Source organism: Miscanthus floridulus, chromosome 9 (genome assembly GCF_019320115.1).
Source record: "Miscanthus floridulus cultivar M001 chromosome 9, ASM1932011v1, whole genome shotgun sequence".
NCBI lineage: Eukaryota > Viridiplantae > Streptophyta > Magnoliopsida > Poales > Poaceae > Miscanthus > Miscanthus floridulus.
The window spans coordinates 27,804,679-27,824,768 of record NC_089588.1 but is presented as its reverse complement, the minus strand read 5'-3'; the positions used below and the strand labels follow the sequence as shown (position 1 = coordinate 27,824,768).

Sequence of the window (20,090 nt, the reverse complement as noted above, 5' to 3'; positions counted from 1 at the left end):
AACACCCTTGAAAATATTTGTGAAAATATGCTAACACACGTGCACGAGTTGATATACTTGGTGGTTAGCACATTCGATCAAGGGTGGCGAAGTTGGACAAATGGAGGAGGCTTCCCGAGGTGATCGGACGCTGCCTAGGCATTGACCGGACTCGGAAGCCTATGTCCGATCAGTGGATCGGACGCTAGTCCAGGTCCTAAACTGGACGTGCAGGGGTGCGTCCGGTCACTTATGACGTACGTTGACGTAACGCGTGGAGAAGGACAGAGAGGACTGGACTCGGGGCTGCGTCCGGTCGCTTGTAAACGGACGCGTCCGGTCGCGGATTTTTCTCTCTGGATGCTTACTAGAGTCGATCGGACTCCGCGGGTGCGCGCGTCAGGTCTCGCGGAGGTGCGTCAGGCCTTGGCGCGAAGGCGGTGCAGGGGCGCGCGAGCGGACGTGGTGGTGCAGCATCAGGTCGGGGCTGGTGCGTCCAGTCTTGACTTATGCGCTGGCGCGAAGTGAGTTGACCGTTGTAGATAAAAATCCGCGAACCTCGCGCGTCTCGCCACCTCGCGCACGCTCATCTGCTGTGCACCCGCGAAGGTCGTCCCAGTTAGGACAACTATGTCCATAAGAAAACCAGGGACGGGAGTCACGACATCTACCAAGTATATTCCCTAGTGGGATGGTCCTATCTCCACCTTGCCCGTGAACCAAACAACAACAAAAAGAGGGATCATCCCACCCCATCCCACTCCATCCCGCCAGCCAAACAACACCTAAATGCAAAGGGTATCTAGAGCCCCTTCCCTTCCAATTCCACCCACTCAGGGCTACTAGGTAGAAGCACAAGCAAATCAACCCACAGAAGAAGAGAAAACCGGCAAGTGGATGCCCATTTTGCCCTTGATCATCATGATACGTTCATCGAAACAGTTATAATGTCCAAGTCATTCCTACACACAATTACATCTCATCTATATTTGCTTGGGTCGCTGTCTCGTGAAGGCTTGGCACAAACCAACTTTGTATACCTAGTCTTCTTATCTTCCCCCTTTACCAATTGAGATCACACCTCCTGCGATTGAAGATCACTTGGAGATCCTAGTGAAGGCAACCACCCGTCTTCGCTACCGCTAGCGGTTCTTCTTATAAGCTTATTGTTTTGTGAACGACTTCGCATTTCCTCCATGAAGCTCCAACTCTAAAGACTGCTTTCACTGAGCCAAACCGATCATTCTAAGGTTATATTGTCGAGTAAGAGAGGGACTGTGTTTTCAAGGTCGAATCCCAACAAGAGGAGAAAATCGGACGAGCGTGAAGGTCGAATCCCAACAAGAGGAGAAAATCGGACGAGCGTGAAAGTTGATGGGTTGAAAATGTCTTTTTTTTTTTCACCAATTAACCCTTGAAATTTCTTTTCAGCCCAAGCCGGCCTATTAACCGGCCCAGAGTCACCGAAACGGTCCGACCCATTCCCACTCCCCCGCATCACTACTCTCCCAAGCGAAGCCCGGTCCTTCTCAGACTCGCTCGTCTTCCTCAGATCTAAGCCACCGCCCCCTGCCCCAGCTCCGGCGATCGCCGGAGCCCCTCCGCCTCGGGGGCGCGATGGACCTCCTCATCGCGCAGATCACCACCGACCTCCGCTCCTCGGACGCGCTCCGGCAGTCGTCGGCGCTGCTGCAGGCGCTGCAGCAGTGCGCCGCGGGGCGGGACGTCTCCGCGCTCGCCCGCACTGCGGCCACCGAGATCCTGTCGGCGCCCTCCTCCGCCGTCTGCAAGCGCCTGGCGCTTGACCTCCTCCGCGCGCTCCCGCTGCCGCCGGACCTCCTCGACCCGCTCCTCCTCTCCTCCCTCCGCGCCGACCTCTCCTTCCCGGACCCCGACGTCGCCGCCTCCTCCATCGCCTCGTTCCCGTCCCTGCCCTCCCACCTTCTCCCCTCGCTCCTCTCCTCCGCCCACGCCGAGATCGCTGGCGCGCTCTCCTCGCCCGCTGAGTCGCTGCGCCTCGCCGCCGTCACGTCTCTGTCCTCGCTCCTCCCGCGCGATGACCTCGCGCTCATGTGCTCCACAAACCCCTCCCTCATGGCGCACGCCACCACGTGGTGGGGTCGCCTGGCCGAGCTTGCGCTGGACTCTGCAGATGCGGTTTCAGCCAGTGCGTTTGAGGCCCTTGCACGGCTGTTCCAGGAGCTAGAGGGGCGCCGCATGAGCCGGTTAGCTGGTGACAAGCTTGTTGATGGAGAAGGTGCGCTTGCAGTGCGTGCCCAGTGGGCGGCTGATGCCATTGATTTCATTTGGTCAAGGCGCAACATGCTGATTGCGCGCTCCATGGTGATGCCTGTGGAGAGCTTCCGAGTTACTGTGTACCCTCTAGTGCACGCAGCGAAAATGGTTGCTTCTGGTGTGGTAAACACTCTGCGGCGGATTGCCAAGCCAGGGGACACTACAATTGCTGATAGTGTGGAGTCGAGTGCGGAGAAATTGGTAGGAGTGTCAGACATTGTCTCACACTTGCTGCCATTCCTTAGTTCACTTGACCCACCACTGGTGTTTGAGGTGGGGATCAATATGCTGGCGCTGGCAGATGTCCCTGGAGGCAAGCCAGAGTGGGCTTCAGCTGCCATTATTGCAATCCTGACACTATGGGACCGGCAAGAGTTCTCGTCGATGAGGGAGGCGATTGTAAGGGCTGTTGTGACGAATCTTCATTTGCTGGATCTTGGAATGCAGGTACTGAATCAATCACCATAATGGTTTACTTTCATAACTTCTAGCTGATCTAACTTGTAGTTAGTCATAGCCTGTCCTTGGATGATAATAGAGTCCTGTTTGTTAAAATTTTGGAAACGTATTCCAATAACATGTAGCTACTGTTTGTTTGAGTGTGCCTAGACAAAAATACATGGGCTTGAAAAATTTATAGGTTAGAATCACTCAGGTTCAGTGCATTTCTAGGCTCTTCCTTGAAGCTACCAAATTTATTCAATCAAATACCTGTAGTTGCAATTTGCATATGTAAGTCGTTAGGACAATGACAAAGTCTCCAAGGTGGTACTTAAAGCAGTGATTTCTGCGGAAATATCTTGATTCAAATGAAGGAAATATATCTAGGAAGTGATTTTAACGATGAATTTAGTAGTACTAGTTCTATGCTCTTAGGGCCTGGTTGGTTGATGGCCAAAATTTCGTTACCAAAATGTGGGTAAGCCAAGACTTTGGCAACCATTTGGTTTGCTACCAAAGTTCGCTAATATCTCACATTTAGCTTGCCAAATCTTTGACACACATTTTTGCCCAACTTTTGCTTGCCAAATCTTTGCGAAGGCAAATTTTGGTAACAAACCAACCAGGCCCTTAATCTAAATAGTTATTTATATATTGATGGATAGAATTTAGATTTTGGACTAACTCATATCCTAAATCAACTTTATTGCAACTGGATGAGTATTATCTCACTCTTATCTCAACCTTTGAAAACCAGTTTATTTTTTAAGCATTGTATAAAATTGGCAAATGAATGACAAATTAGTTCCTTTTGGACCTCTCTGCACTTATTGCTGTCTATCTACATTAACTAGAACTCGATTTCCTGCATTGTTGTTAAATTATGCTTCTTTTCTATTTAGTTCAGTCAAATGTGTGTTATCTAGTGAATTAGTGATTCTCTTTCAGACTCAGTCATTGAGAGTAGAAAATAAAAGGGACCCATGTCCTATCTGGGTGTCCAAACTCCAAACTCTATACAACCAAATAAAGTATTTCCCACACGTAAACTAATGATTTATGCACTGTATGCATATCATAACTTTTTTTAATTGTGTTTATTTCTGATTTTTCATTGTAATTGTATTAACATAACCATAGTTAGAATCCTCGACACTTATGTATTCTTATAGGTTGTGCAATGATCTGTAATTTGGTCATTTTGTGAGAAGTCCTTCAACTTGAGACCATAAACGATACAATGTTGTACGCTTGCTGTTGAATTAAATTTAAGTATTTGACATTTAGATCTCATAATTTTGGATTATTCTTTCACTGGGCCATTTTATGATTGAATCTGACTGTAGAAAAGATAAAGCTATTGATGAATTCTACTTGTTTCTTTACTTCTCTGCAATACTACTGGATAGATATGTTGCTATGTTTGGAGCAATAACTTTTAATTTAGTGGACAATATTGCGATTTATGTTCAAGATGTATTTACGTGAGCATGTGCTATAACACAGGTCTCTCTGTTCAAAAGACTGCTTCAGATGGTGAGAAACTTGAGAGCAGAATCAGATCGTATGCATGCTTTGGCATGTATTTGTCGGACTGCTCTTTGTGTTGATCTTTTTGCAAAGGAGAGTGTTCGAAGAGGTCAGAAGCCTGTTCCAGGAACAGATGTGATATCACTCTTTGAGGATGTGAGGGTGAAGGAAGATCTAAACAGTGTAACAAGCAAAAACTTGTTCAGAGAAGAGCTAGTGGCTTCCCTGGTCGAAAGTTGTTTCCAGCTATCTCTTCCACTACCAGAGTTGAAGAATTCTGGGACAGAGAGCAGAGTTATAGGAGCGTTAGCCTATGGAACTGGTTATGGTGCCCTTAATTGGACAGAACCTGCTTTGGATGTGGTGGAAGTTTGCAGGCCATGTGTTCTTTGGGATTGTGATGGTCGTACCTATGCAATTGATTGCTATCTAAAGTTGCTTGTGAGGCTTTGTCATATATACGACACCAGAGGCGGTGTGAAGACAATTAAAGCTGGTGCATCTCAAGATCAGATTCTGAATGAGACCCGGCTTAGAAATTTGCAGCTACAGCTTATCAGGGACCTTCGCGAGGTTGTGATCCTTCTTTTATTCCTGAATGTTAAATTTTAATTATACCTTCCTGTGTTCCTAAATACAAGTTGAAATCTAAGAAGACTGTTTTTTCATTGCTGTTTGACAACTCAATGGCGTGAGTGACCCTGTTTTTCTCATGATGTCACATAGTTCTTTATTTGTTCTTGCTTGAGTTATCAACTAAACAATGTTTTAGCATTAACTTCAGTGTTCTTTACTCTTAGCATAGCACATATGGCATCTTTTTCCCCATAGTTTATACTCTTTCCTTGTTGCATATATCTGACTCTTGTAAAACTTGAACCCATAGACATCTTTTTTATAACAAGTCTTTGGATCTTCTTTAGGATAGAGATAGATAAATGCTTCTGCTTTGCCGAAGTTTTACCTTGTTTAGATCTGATTATGCCTGTTTTTACTATGCTTCATCTTTCGTGGTAAACACTAAAACTGCATCATTTCTTAAAGCTGCTTTCCTAATAAAAGCAGTGTTTGAAAAAGCACTTGGTGCTAGGTGGGTACTCGGCTGGCACCTACTAGCGCCTAGGCCAGTGCTGACTCTTTAAACAGTGAATACAAACAAAATTCATGCTCTTTGTTTTCTTTTTCAGAATGGTCCAAGATTATTAAATTTGATTAACTGTATCTTTCCAGGTTCACACTCCACGTATATCTTCACGCTTGATATGGGCAATTTCTGAACACTTTGATCTTGAAGGTCTGGATCCCCTTTTAGCTGATGACCCAGAGGATCCACTGAATATTATCATATCTAACATGCACAAGATATTATTCAACACCGATTCATCTGCTACTACATCAAATAGGATACAAGATGTGCAGGCTGTCCTAATTTGTGGTCAACGTTTGGGAGCAAGAAATGCAAGAGCAGGGCAACTTCTCACTAAAGAACTGGAAGAATTTAGGGCAAGTACTTCAGCTGATTCTGTCACCAAGCATCAATCACGTTATGTGTTGCAAGTAATAAAATACGTAACAAACCATCCCGATAACAGGTGAGTGCATTTCTATACTTAAGTTACTAATTTTGTCACTTGTGTACCATAGTGTTTTGACTGTTTGCACAGGGAAATGACAATGTTATACTTTCCATTGTTTCAGGTGGGTTGGTGTAGGTGATGCTACAGGGGATTATCCATTTAGTCACCACAAACTTACAGTTCAATTTTCAGAGGCGTCCGCTGCCCAAGATAGAAAATTGGAGGGATTAGTTCATAAGGCCATTCGGGAGCTTTGGAGGCCGAATCCCAGTCAATTAACTCTCCTACAAACAAAGGGAATTGGTGCGTTGCATAAAGAGCTTCCAAAAGCCAGTACTTTGACTGGCAGCAGTGATCCGTGCTACATTGAAGCATATCATTTGGCAGATCCAACTGATGGCAGAATCACTCTACATCTAAAGGTATGGCCTGATTGATGCATCTTTCTCTATACTATTAACTTGAAATATACTTTTCAGTCACGGTTACTGCTAATGCTTCTTTGGGACCTCACATTCTAATTCTGAATTTAATTATTCTAATGTTCATGTTTAACATTAAAGGAAATTTTAATAAAAGAAGCTGTTTTACTTACTTGCTGCTACATCAGTTTTATTAAGAATGAATGTTCTTATACAAATAGACAGTACTGGAACTAGTTGATATGATTAATGTTCACATACAAGTAGACGAACTTCAAAAGAAGTGACCTTGATGTCCTGCATCTGATATAGTATTAACTAAAACAACTATGAATGATTCTTCACATGTTGCTTTGCTCAAAGGTCGAATAATTTGATTATGAACTATATTATCATGTCTTTTGACTAGTGTGCGCTGTTGCAGATTTTAAATTTGACCGAGCTGGAACTCAACAGGGTGGACATCCGTGTTGGTCTCTCTGGAGCACTGTATTATATGGATGGTTTCTCTCGCACTGTTCGTCACCTTCGGAATCTTGTTTCCCAGGTGACTTACAATTCTTTTTTTGAAGAAAGAACTTGAACATTTTTTTTGTCTACTGATTACATTTTCCTATGAAAATATGATTTGAATATAGTTTAGTGTGAGATGTTTTTTGTTAGTTAGTAAACATTACGACCTTTCTATGCCTTAATTTGTATACTGGAACAACCCATGTATCTGACTATCCAGCATCCAGTTGAAAGCTCAATATTTTGTAATCCACTGGGGAAAATATGCCAGTTAAGACTGAAATCCAGCGCTGTTTACATTGATTTTTAATATTTGAGTTCTGACATTTGTTTCTCTCCCTTGCCTTCTATTTACTACTATTGCCTGGAATAACCAGCAGACATAATGGGTTTCATATCTTGTTTCTATATAGGTTATGTCCAACATGAAACAAACATTAATCTATTTAGAAACTAAAATCTTACTGTAGAATTGTATGCTTGACATTACTGATCACCTAATGCCTTTTTAACTCTCCAGGATCCGGTCCAAAGTAGTGTGACTGTTGGAGTTTCGCATTTTGAGAGATGCTCCCTCTGGGTTCAAGTTTTGTATTACCCATTTTATGGAAGTGGTGGATCTGCAGACTATGAAGGAGATTATGCAGAAGAGGATTCGCAGATGATGCGGCAGAAGCGCTCACTTCGGCCTGAGCTTGGGGAACCAGTTGTTTTGCGGTGCCAACCCTACAAGTTCCCTCTCGCCGAGCTTCTACTACCATTAGAATGCTCTCCAGTTGAGTATTTTCGGCTATGGCCTAGCCTGCCAGCCATGGTGGAATGCACTGGCACATACACATACGAAGGCAGTGGTTTCAAGGCCACCGCTGCTCAGCAGTATGACAGCTCTCCCTTCCTCAGTGGATTGAAGTCAATCTCTTCTAAGCCCTTCCATCAAGTCTGCTCCCATTTCATCCGGACGGTAGCTGGGTTCCAGGTAACCATTGATACGCTGTATCACTTAAAAGGCACCAAATGGTGCATTATTTGTTTCCTATTCATAGCTAGTAAACATTTGAGTTTTTTTTTGAACCAGAGTAAACATTTGAGTGATGACTAACAACTTACATCTCCTACAGTTATGTTATGCAGCAAAGACATGGTTTGGTGGGTTTGTGGGCATGATGATATTTGGGGCAAGTGAAGTCAGCCGGAACGTTGATTTGGGTGACGAGACCACCACAATGATCTGCAAATTCGTTATGCGTGCATCCGATGAATCCATCACGAGAGAGATCGAATCTGATCTCCAGGGCTGGCTGGATGATATCACCGACGGTGCTGTGGAATACATGCCCGAGGATGAGGTGAAGAGTGCGGCGGCAGAGCGGCTGAAGATCTCCATGGAGAGGATCGCCCTGCTCAAGGCAGCCAAGCCAAAGGTCCCGCCCGCGAAGACCGAGCAAGAGGAAGAGGAGCGAAAGCAGAGCGAGGAACTAGATGGGTTTGGAAACCCCAAGGGCCCCTCGACGCTCTCCAAGCTCACCGCGGAAGAGGCCGAGCACCGCGCTCTCCAGGCTGCCGTGCTGCAGGAGTGGCACCAGCTGTGCAAGGAGAAAGCCATGAAAGCACAGTGAGGTCTATTTGGACCGTGTGGATCTTACGCGCCTGTATAATTTTGTATTTTTTCTTTTCTTTCGTCTTCCATTTTCTTTGCGTACCTATCCTGCTGATTTCACTCACTGTATACCGTCGCCGATTTGTTCATTGTATTCGCAGATATTTGTTGTGTCACGAACAAACTTGTTTTGTAACATAGTTACATTTTAAAGCTATCATTGTTGTCGTCCCAATTTTTGTATGAAAGAAATGTATTGTGATTAAAGGATTCTCTCGAAAATGTCATGAAAAGGCATGGGCTTGGCATAATGATGTACAGTAACGATTATTACTCCTAGTCTCTACTACCCACTGACAGGTAGGGCTCAGCAGTTCTGCTTACTTTCAATGACACGCGGGGCCCACTAGCAGCCATCCCCTCTCTCGCGTGCGGTCGGCGCATTCCCCAGTTTACCACCCGGCGGCGGCGCCACCGAGTCACCTTCCCGCCGCCTTGTGCAGCTGGGCTGTTTCTCCATGACAAGGCGTCCGCCTTGCTCGTATAGCGAACCAGCAAACAGCGAGGGAGCTGTATGGGAGTCGCGGTAGCAAGCGGAGCGCAGCCGAGCCCGGAAGAGAGTCTCGCGGCGGCTGGGGAAAGGAGGGAGCGGAACCATGGTCCGGTCCCGGGCGCAGCTGGCCCTGTCCACGCGGCTGATGAACGTCGGCCTCGCTGCGCTCTGCCGGGGCGGCTGGCTCGACCGCGCGGAGTCCGTGCTCGTCGACGCCATCCGCCTCGGCATGCCCCCGGATGTCGTCGCCTACAACACCCTCCTCGCCGCGCACTGCCGGGTCGCCGGACTCGACGCGGGACTAGCCGTCGTGCACCGGATGCGGGAGGCCGGGGTGAGGCCCGACGCCGTCACCTACAACTCCCTCATCACGGTCGCCGACCGCAGCGGGCTCACCGTGCGCGCCCTCGACCTGTTCGACGAAATGCTGAGGTCGGGGGTCGCCCCTGATTCGTGGAGCTACAATGCCCTCATGCACTGTCTGTTCCGGTCCGGCCACCCGGAGCATGCCTACCGGGTGTTTGCCGATATGGCCGAGAAGGGCGTGGCGCCATGTGCCACGACGTACAACACGCTTCTGGACGGGCTGTTCAAGGCCGGCCATGCGACAAATGCTTACAGGATGTTCAGGTACCTCCAGAGGGCGGGGCTTCCCGTGGGCATTGTGACTTACAATACAATAATCAACGGGCTATGCAAGTCAGGCAAGGTGGGCTATGCCCGCATGGTACTTAAGGAGCTAGGGAGGACCGAGCATGCCCCGAACGCTGTCACATACACAACAGTTATGAAGTGCTGCTTTAGGTATGGCAGGTTTGAGCAAGGATTGGAGACATTCTTGTCGCTGCTTGAAGGAGGGTACATTTCAGATGCCTTCCCATACACGACAGTGATCAGTGCGCTTGTCAAAAAGGGCCGGATGCAAGAAGCCAATACCTATTGTGAGCTCATGATACAAAGTGGTTCCACACTTGACAATGCATGCTACAACACTCTGATTCACCTGCGATGCCAAGAAGGGAAGCTGGATGACGCGTTTGAGCTGTTGAACATGATGGAAGAAGGTGGTCTGGAGAGCGATGAGTACACATTCTCAATTTTGGTCAATGGTCTCTGCAAGATGGGCCAAATCGAGGCTGCCGAGAAACAGATATGGTCCATGGAGATGATGGGAATGCAATCAAATGTGGTTGCATATAATTGCTTGATTGATGCGCTATGCAAATCTCATGAGGTTGATGCAGCCATCAAAGTACTGCACAGCATGAAGGTAAAAGATAATTTTACTTACACATCACTAGTCCATGGTCTATGTAAGGTGGGTAGATACCATATGGCATCCAAGTTCTTGCGGATCTGCTTACATGAAGGCAACAATGTTCTTGCATCTGCAAAGCGCGCTGTCATTTCTGGGCTTCGTAGTGCAGGGTTTAAAAATGATTTGAGGAAAGTCCGATCAGCATTGTATATTGCTAGGCTGTTGCGGTCTTAATCCAAGGAGAAAAGATCTGCAACCTGACTGGGTGATCCTGTGAAATGAACAATGCAGTGTGGATTGAGTAGATGATCCTTTATGAAGATGTATGATGAAGCACCTAACTACTCTATCGGTGCATCATGCTCCACAGGAAGGAAACCAGAACTTTGTTATCTTGAGAAATGAGCTGCTCCTATAAATCAGTTCCCTGAGGCTCCATAGGCTGTCAATGTTAGAGTGCACCGCAAGCCATGTCACCATCAAGCGAAATGTTTATTGGGCGTCAATGAACAACAAGGGCTGATGGTACGCCTCATCACCTAGGTTGCCAAGGCATAACTAGGTTGCCAAGGCGAGCTGGGTCCGCCCGGACTCCTAGGCGACACCTAGGCCTCTATGCGACGCCGAAACAGAGATGGTTACTACTTGGCACTGGCTGCTGCATTCATGACCTTTAGTTGCCAGATTGTACCAGCCCCAAATGTGCAGGAAGTGATCCCTCCATAACTTCCATGGTTTCAAACTTCACCTTTCACCGTATTGTTTTGAGGTGTTATAACGAACTCTCGGTGACTACAAGTATACGGTATTTCCAACACAAGGTAATTATAGCTTTAATTATTTCAAGTAAATTGCCTCTGTTTGCTATACTGCATAGAACTTTTGGAACAGTTAAATTCTGTGGAGTATAATACTAACTGTCCTCTTTGGACTGTTGGTGGTTATTGATTTTGTTCAAAACAGAGATGCCCTCAGTTGGATGGACATACAGTATGCGGTCACAGAATGAAGATGTTGCAGGCTTGCAGCATACTGGAGAGCGACCTGTTTGTTAATCTCTTTTGTTTGGTTCAGTAATTCTTTTTGAGTGGTTAAGAAAAGAATCTTATATTCTTTGGGTGATACCTTATCTGGCAAATTTATCTGTTTGAAGCAAATTCTATACCAATGAAAGACAACACAACACCTAATGACATAGCCATTTCAATGGACATGCATATGCTGCAAAGAAGTTTTGTATTTTTTGTCTAAAACTCTGGCAGTCAGCCGATGATGTGCAATTTAAGTAAAATATACGTCACCATAATTGAGTCAACCATTGATCTTTGATATTTCCATTTATTTCATACAAACAATCTACTGCTCTTCACACGACAGCAGAAGTTTATGTTGTCCCATAAGGTTAACGTTCATTTATTTGTTCTTCTTCAAATGGTGGAATCAATAGTATGTGTTTGTTTGTTTTGGAGTCCTCTGTCTGGATTAGTTTCAGGTGTAGTGTGTGGCTGGGTTGTGTGTTTTTGTTCATTGGCACAGATGTAGTTCTGTTGTTTTGGTGGAGGTGGGTCTGATCCTCCCATTCCGGTGAGGCTTGTACTTGGGTCAATCTTTTCTTTCTTATATAAATACAAAGATACACAGCTCTCATGCAAGTTACAGAAAAAATAGTGTGTTTGTGCAAGTATAAACTAATTTTACATAGCATATACCTTGTTGATTCTGGTATATTTTTATGGCTATTATGATTCATCATACAGGACTCAGGTGGTCAGAATTTGTTTTGCGCAGACCGAAAGTTGCTGCCCTGCATGATTGATGGTATATGTGGTATATGGTTTTCATTTTTTTTTTCTCCTGAGGTTGCAGGGGCTGCTGTCTCAGGCACTTCTTCTCTGGTGTTTGATGCACTGCGGTTGTTGGCCCTGCCATCCGTGGGCTGGCCTCAGGTTTCTTTGCCGTGCTTCCTGCTGATCAAGGTATTGCTTTCAATCTTTCATTACTTTTATCTTGTACATGTGTGGTTTTGGATCACTTGATTTCTGCTCTTATGCATGATGTGCAGTGTGCAATCAGTTTGTTCAGTCTAGTGCATGGATTCAAAACTGGAAACATAAAAAAATGTCATACCTAGGCTGCATAAAAAACCATCCAGTTGCTGGTGTCTGGCCAGAACTTACAAGTTAGCAGCTTGTTACCGCTGAACAGGCAAGCAATTCAATTACCTTTTTGATAGATTATTCTGAATCTTTGGATATTAGTTCATCTATTGGTCATATACCTAGTAAATGTTCAATATGACATGGCAGATTTGAATCCCTGATTTAGTGTGGTTACTTTGGTTTATCTTGTGCCTGTAAATTACTTGCACTGGGCATGGTACTTGAGATTTATTGAGCATGTTTATCTCAATTTTGTGGAAGCAATCCCATCGGCTAGTGCGTGCCCCAGTAAGCTGGTAGACTACCATGGCGTCTATTTCTGGTAGTGACTAGTGATCACACATGCCTTATTTCGGATTGCTTGTTTTCTGCTCTTATTCATGCTGTGCAGCGTGCAGTTAGCTTATTCAGTCTGGCGCATAGATTCAAAACTGGAAACATAAAAAAACACTGGACCTAGGCCATCATTATAAAAAAAAACCCTGCAGGGGCTGATGGCGGCAAATTTTTTTGGGGTCTTGTATCTGGCCAAAACTTTCAGGTTGCCAGCCTGTTACCCCTGAACAGAGAGAAACAAATCAATTACCTTTTGGATAGGATATCCTTGGATATTATTTCATCAGTTGGTCACATATGGTATGAATTTTCTTTTCTCGAAGGGACGGCAAGAACGTTGCCGCTATTTTTATTAGACGGAAAAAATAAAAGGCAAGTGCCGACCTAGTTTTTTGAGTGGAAATCGGGCCAAAAAACCACACAACTAGGGAGAGTACACCACTCATCCCAAACAACTTCGACGACTTCCGTTCAACGACCGACAAGCGACAACTAACAACCACTTGATCAGACAGCCAACTTTGGTCGAAAAATTACCCAACTAGCAACTCCATTGCACCTGTTAGAATTGGCCAACTGATCTATTCCAGGCCCAAAGGGGCAAGTATACATGTGTGTACATATGCAAAGAACCCCTCTAAGTAGAGGGAAAATACAAAGTACATCTATACATCTAACACCCCCCTCAAACTCATGGTGGATCTACAACACTGAGTTTGGAGAGCAAGAATTTATGATGGGCCCGTGTCTGTGCCTTGGTGAAGAAATCGGCTATAGCTGAACCTCTGAAGGCATGTGGTGGAGGGACACAACCTGATCACGCACCTGCGATCTCATGTAGGAAGCATCAACGCCAATGTGTTTGGTGAGCTCATGCTTGATCGGATCTCGAGCAATACTGATCACACCGGTGCTGTCAGTAGAAAGAGGAGTGGGTGCAGTGGCAGGCACACCAAAATCCTCAAGAAGCCATCGTAGCCATGTCACCTCTACAGTGACAATCGCCATAGCACGCAGCTCAGCCTTAGCACCCGAGCGGGAAACTACAGTCTGCTTCTTGGTTTTCTAGGCAATTAAGGAGGAGCCAAGAAAAACACAGTAAGCTGAGAGAGTAGTGATCAGTGGGATCACTCGTCTAGGTCGCGTCAGAGTACGCCTGAAGTTGGAGAGAGCTAGAGGAGGGAAGAAAAGGCGGCAGGAGATGGTTCCACGAAGGTATCGTAGAACACGAAGTAGGTGAGCATAGTGGAGCTAGGTAGGAGCCGAGACAAACTAACTCAAGATATGAGCAAAGTGAGTAATATCAGGACGGGTGATCCAAAGATAGACAAGGCTCCCAACAAGCTGAGGATAGCGAGTGGGATTAGCAAGTGGTGCACCATTAGTGGGTCGGAGGTGAACACTAAGCTCCATAGGAGTGTCAATAGTGCGGTGATCAGTGAGAGCAGAACGAGAAAGGAGGTCCTGAGTGTACTTCTCCTGAGAGAGAAAAACACCATCAGATGTGGAGGTGACCTCAAGACCAAGGAAGTAACGAAGAGGACCTAAATCAGACATGAGGGATGTCTCATTGAGACGCTGCTTCACAAAGGCAATGTATTGAGAGTCGTCACTCGTGATGATCATGTCATCGACATAGAGGAGTGTGCGACCACGAGAAGTGTGAACAAAGAGAGCAGGATCATGGTCACTAGGCTTGAATCCAACATCGATGACAACAGAGGAGAAACACTTGAACCAAGCACGAGGAGCTTGCTTAAGACCATAGAGGGAACGATGCAACCGACAAACCATCCCATCCAGAATGGAGTACCCTGGAGGTGGCTACATATAGACTTCCTCACAGAGCTCGCCATTTAGGAAGGGGTTCTTGACATCTAACTGAGAAATCATCCACTGACGAACAGAAGCAACTACAAGAAGAGTCTGAACAGTAGTCATGTGAGCGACAGGTGCGAAGGTCTCCTCATAGTCACGACCTTGCTCTTGTTGGAAGCGCGCGCCACAAGACGAGCCTTGTAGTGCTCAAGAGAGCCATCCGAGTGGGTCTTTACCTTGTACACCCACTTGCAAGTGATAGGAGTGACATGAAGTGGTAAAGGAACAAGATCCCAAGTGCCAGTACGCTCAAGGGTAGCAATCTCCTCAGCCATAGCATGCTGCCACTCCCGGTGAGCAGCAGCTTCCTGATAGGTTGTGGGCTCAGCAAAACGGCAGCAGTGAAGCCAAGGTGATCATGAGGACGAAGGGTACTGTAACACCCTAGGTGTTAAGCATGCATTTAGCATTGGCATTGCATGAGCACAAGCATCATTGATCATTCATGAGCATGAGCATCTCAAATTTTATCTCTATGATTGCTTATATCACATGTGTTTGTTACTAAATGCTTTACATATACTAGGATTTACATGTGACCCATGTATAAAATGTTTGTGGGACCTTAGGAATACCTTTAACATGTTTAGTATGTCATATGGAGCAACTTTGGTATTCATGACTTGGACCAATTTGACCTCTAATTCATGGTTATAGTGTAAGTTATCATTTTCAAGTTGCATGTTTGACCTAAGTTGAACTATACTCTAGAGACTTTGCATAGCAGTGCACCCTTAAGCAAAGTTGTAGTAATTGACTAGAGCAACAACTTTTATTTTTGGGTCAAAGTCTAATTCGGTGCATAGCATGCTCAAAAACAGTCCACAAGTAGCAATAGCATTACTGTTTTGAGTTTGAAAATTTTTCTAAGTCTGGGATCGTGTTACAGTTTCAAGTGCTGCACTTTGGGATGATATAACTCATGAACCATTAGGATTTAGCCAAAGTCCTTTTAGCAATATTGTAGATCATATGTAGCTCTACAACTTTGCTGATAGAGCTTTACTAAGAACAAACGGATTTGGAGTTAGATGATCGCTAACCTGCTCTATCAGGCGCGTTATCGGGGTCCGATGGCCGCGGACGCCACGCCATCAGTGGCTGACCAGGGCAGGCCAGGTGCGCTACACAGGGGCCGTACGCCGGTGTTGGCCTGGCCGGTCAGGCCAGCACGGAGGATTAAGTCGCGCGCCTCTGCTGCTCTTTACTTCACTCTTGCGCCTCGCTTCTCTCTCGCCCACGTCAGAGCAAAGCAAAGCACAGCGTCGCCGCGCCATCGCCGTCGCTCCGCCATGCCCGCTTGCTGCCATCGCCGCACCATTCCCCAATCGATCGCGCCAACAGCTCTGCCATTGTCACCTCTTCCACCTCGACCCGCTTGCCCCTCTTGCCGAGCCAGGGTAAGGGCGCATTTTGCTTTGCCGCCACCGCGCCATCACCAGAGCGCCGCCGCGCTCGCGGCTCGCCGTGGCCCGGCCATCCCACTATCCCACATGCATCCATCTCCTGTGGTCTAGCACCCCGCTAGTGTCAAGTAGCTTAGGCCGAGTCGAGGGTTGATGCTACTGCGTGTTAGTGCCGGAATGATTCGCCGCTCCATGTGCGGCCGCCATTGCCATCGTGGCACCCGAGCTCGCCGTGCCGAGCTGGCCCATCGCCTCCCTCCTCTTTCACGAGCCTTAGGTTAGGTAAGCCTTGACCTAGCGTATGGCATGACGGAGACCTGCCTCTCGCCGTCGTCTTGCCAGAACGGTGGGAGCACCGCCGCGCGGGCATGCACGCGGTGAGAGCTCACCGCCGCCTCACTGGAACCCTAACCACCCTAGATAGCTTTGCTAGGAGTCCATGAAGTCGTAGCGTACCTCACCGGAGCATGAGGTGGCCGGAGAACGCCGACGTACCGCCGTGCTGCCTCCATCATCACCGCCGGCGAGGGTGCTCCAGTGCACCACCGGTCTAACGAAGGGTACTACTAGGTGCGGGGGATCACAAGGAGCACGTAGGTGTCGTCTCGTCGCCGGTGATCTCGCCGCCGGCGAGATATCACTGGCCGGAGCACCTCCCCTGCTCTAGAGTCGCTGATGTGCGGGTCCCACTGACTAGCGGGCCCCAGTTGTCAGTCTGTGATGAATGAAATTTTTGATTTAATTTCTAGATTTGAATGTATGTTTCACAAATTCATATCTCAAGTTAGGAGTGTCCAATTTTGGTGAACCAAATTTTGTTGGGTTCCTCATGAAGTCTAGTATTTGATAAAAATATGAGATGCACTTTTTATGGTATTTTTCTTGGAGAATAAAATATAGTTAGATCAATGCTTTTTAATTGATTTCTATCTTGAAAAATGCATAACTTGGGTTTGGTATATGCAAAAATTGTGATTCCAATTTTGTTGAGTTTATATTGACATGCTATAGTTAGGAAAAATACTAAACTTGCAGCAAACTTGATTGGAGTAAGACCTTTCTATTTATCTATTAATTAATGATGTTTTCTGAGGAAATTCATAAGGATAAAAATAAGTACCATATTACCATGCAAATTTTTGTATAGTATTATGGTACAAGGATGAAGCTAAGAAAAATATAAAATCTGTTGCTTGACACTTTTCTATAGGGTTAACTATTTTTACTAAAATAAACCTTGCTACCTTGTTATTTTTGTAGAGGATGTTATATATGTTTAAATGGTATGAAATTTGTATAGTAGCCTTTTGGGAGCACTTGAAAGCTACTGTAATTTTCTGAGAATTTACTGTGCACATTTGATATATATTTGTTATTTCACCTAATTATCTAATTAAATTAATAAATGCATTTAAATAAATAAATTGTGCTTGACCATTAGGTTTTCTTGAGTGTATTTGATATTCCTAAACTATTGGTACATTTGGTGATGTCCAATTTTGAATTGCTTATATGCAGTGAAAATATTATTGCTCTATAATTCTATCATAAATGTTGTTTTGGATAGATTCTGTCACTTGATGAATTGCTTTGGCAAGATGTCATTTGTTGTAAAAATGGTTAATAACAAAGTTGTAGGGAACTTCTTCATCTATCTTGTGTCAAAATTTCAGGGCAATAGGCCAAATGGTTTAGGAGTTATAGCTGTTTGAAGTTGGTCTCCTGAAATATTTGTTCCCTGGAATTTCTGGACAGAGTTGGAAAGATTGCCTATTTTTGTTAGGATAGAGTTTGAATTAGCTTGTGGTGATTAAATAAGAGTTGTATAAAATTTTATAAGCTTTCTAGAAAGTCTAAGATCATAATATTTGGATAGGTAGAACTACAATTATGATTTAAACTTGTAACTGCTATGTGTAGGTTAGAAATTTTCTTGTGAAGAATATTGGAAATGAATAGAGAAGAGTTATGCACATACTCAGTAAATAAGGAATTAACGTTGTATCATTTGTGTAACTTAACATCATTATCACAACATCATATACATTCCCATGTCGCATCATCCATGATCCTTATGCATTCATGAAACTTACTTATGCATATACATACAATAGGTGCAGCCGAAGGGATCATGTTGGTGGAACTCAAAGTCGATCCACAAGAGGAGAGCCAAGAGGTGCAGCACCAAGAGATTCCAGGAGGAGAGCCTGAAGCTGATCATCTTTCCGAGTGCCCGAATCATCAACCTGCCACATTTGTGAAAGGCAAGCCTCGGAGCATTATAAGTCTCTCTATTTTATTAATGTCACCTAAGTTACTCGTATTGATGCATTCCGTGATAGGAGTTGTTTTGGAACACTTGCTGCATATTACTTTTCCTTGTCCAGAAATATCTACCCTGAATCCTATTTAAGTCTAGGAACGCTCCTTATGCTTAGCTATGCTTAGACCGGTAGAAGTCGGATGATTTCCTGTCACCTACGAGCCATAGGTGATAACTCGATCAAGGTTGGCTATATTGGTGGAACATAACTTGGTGTTGTTGATTAATTGGAGACCGGACGGAGTCTTATGTTGGTGGTAGTCATAGTGATTCTGTCTGTGTCGTTTAAGGACTAGCCGTTGGAGGTCATCTTGTCATGTTGAACGCATGCCTCTCACATAGTTGGCCAGATAAGTCGTTCCGACCGCGAAGCCGAGTTGCTCAACTCAGGCCGAGGACACGAGTAGTTAAAGTGCGCACCTTGGAGGCAGTAAGGATGTGCGGAGAGCCAATGGCATGAGTCCAAGGGTGGGTTCGAATCCCGAGCTTCCTGATAGATTGGTAGTATCTTTGAGGGTGCGGCGCTGGTCTTACCTACGATTTGGACTTGAGTTGTACCAAAGGTGACCTGATGCGACTCTAACGGAGGAAGTATGGGTGTGTGTTAAGAATAATTCCCTAGCTGGGTAGGAATCGATTCGAATCGCCGTCTCTCTCGGATAGTGAGAACTTGATAGGAGTACGCTTCATCGTAGTAATTGATGGAAGTGTTGGTTATGAGGTTATGAAGGGGCTCAACTTGATATGGTTATTATTGTATTGACTTGATGGTATCAACATGTTTGGCATATGATAGTTGCTAATCTAGTATGAGATAGGATTAATAACTGGTGATTCACAGTTCAAAAGATAATGGATAACTAATGCTTTTTATGAAAATAATATCTACCAGCTCTATTTATAAAGCCTTGCATACTCCTTGGTGTCTTAGTATTTTAGTTATTGACGGATAAGTAATGTGATGTACAACGGCTACTGTAAGCACTGCTTTGCTCCTGCAGTGGATGAGGAATATGACCATGGGCATGGTCATTCTATATATCATCTCACCCTTGTGATTTTGTTGGAGATGATTATGAAAACTGGCTATGTATCTAAACTACTGTTGATGTCGTTTTGAACTATGTTGCTTCCGCTACTGTTAAACTGATGTTGTAATAACTATGTTGGAACTCTGATGTATGACAAACTACTTGTGAACTTGTTGTAACATGTGGCTTGTATGTTGAATCATGTACGATCTTGGCTTGTATGTTGGTTGATTCGAGATCCTTCATGATATTCGATGGACTACCGAATTTATATGAGCTCAAGTGTGATTGTTTGACTGCCTCGGTGGTTGCTATTGCACTTGTGTTCTTATAAATTGGACGGTTCTGTTTCAGGTACTGCGATCATGAAGAGCATAGCGAGGAGGAGACTTAGGATGAGGTCCAAGGACGGACAGGGAAGAGTCAAGTGGCGGTGCAGGGCGTGGACGATGAGTGTAGTAGTGAGTAATTTCATAGGAAGGACGCAACGATGATGGTGGAGAGACTAGTGGTGGAGAGGTAGGAGGAGGGGGTGAAGGTGGAGAAATAGGAGGTGGCAGAGGTGGAGAGATAGTAGGAGGTGACGGAGGTGGAGAGGTAGGAGGTGGCGGAGGTGGAGATGACAGCAGAAGATACCACTCAGGTAAAGTGAGAAACGAGAGGGACTCAACGGTACCGGGATGACCGGAAGGGGAACACGGATAGTAAGGTCAGGACTCGTCAAAGGCGACATCCTAAGAAATCCTCATCCACCGAGCAACAGGGTCATAGCAACGATAGCCCTTGTGTTTC

General features: G+C 45.3%; 2 protein-coding genes across 2 annotated transcripts; both read left to right on the top strand.

Annotated features, from left to right (window-relative positions):
- Window positions 1–1,485: 1,485 nt before the first annotated feature.
- Window positions 1,486–8,577, top strand: LOC136483579 (protein TPLATE-like). Its single transcript, XM_066480694.1, has 7 exons — window positions 1,486–2,721; window positions 4,222–4,818; window positions 5,476–5,837; window positions 5,944–6,244; window positions 6,669–6,791; window positions 7,278–7,733; window positions 7,876–8,577. The coding sequence occupies exons 1-7, from the start codon at window positions 1,597–1,599 to the stop codon at window positions 8,371–8,373; spliced, it is 3,462 nt and encodes a 1,153-aa protein (XP_066336791.1). The 5' UTR covers window positions 1,486–1,596; the 3' UTR covers window positions 8,374–8,577.
- Window positions 8,578–8,757: 180 nt separating this feature from the next.
- LOC136483580 (putative pentatricopeptide repeat-containing protein At4g17915) lies at window positions 8,758–18,509 on the top strand. The gene is made up of 3 exons (XM_066480695.1): window positions 8,758–10,986; window positions 11,129–12,141; window positions 18,059–18,509. The coding sequence occupies exon 1, from the start codon at window positions 9,011–9,013 to the stop codon at window positions 10,397–10,399; it is 1,389 nt and encodes a 462-aa protein (XP_066336792.1). The 5' UTR covers window positions 8,758–9,010; the 3' UTR covers window positions 10,400–10,986; window positions 11,129–12,141; window positions 18,059–18,509.
- The last annotated feature ends 1,581 nt before the right edge of the window (window positions 18,510–20,090 follow it).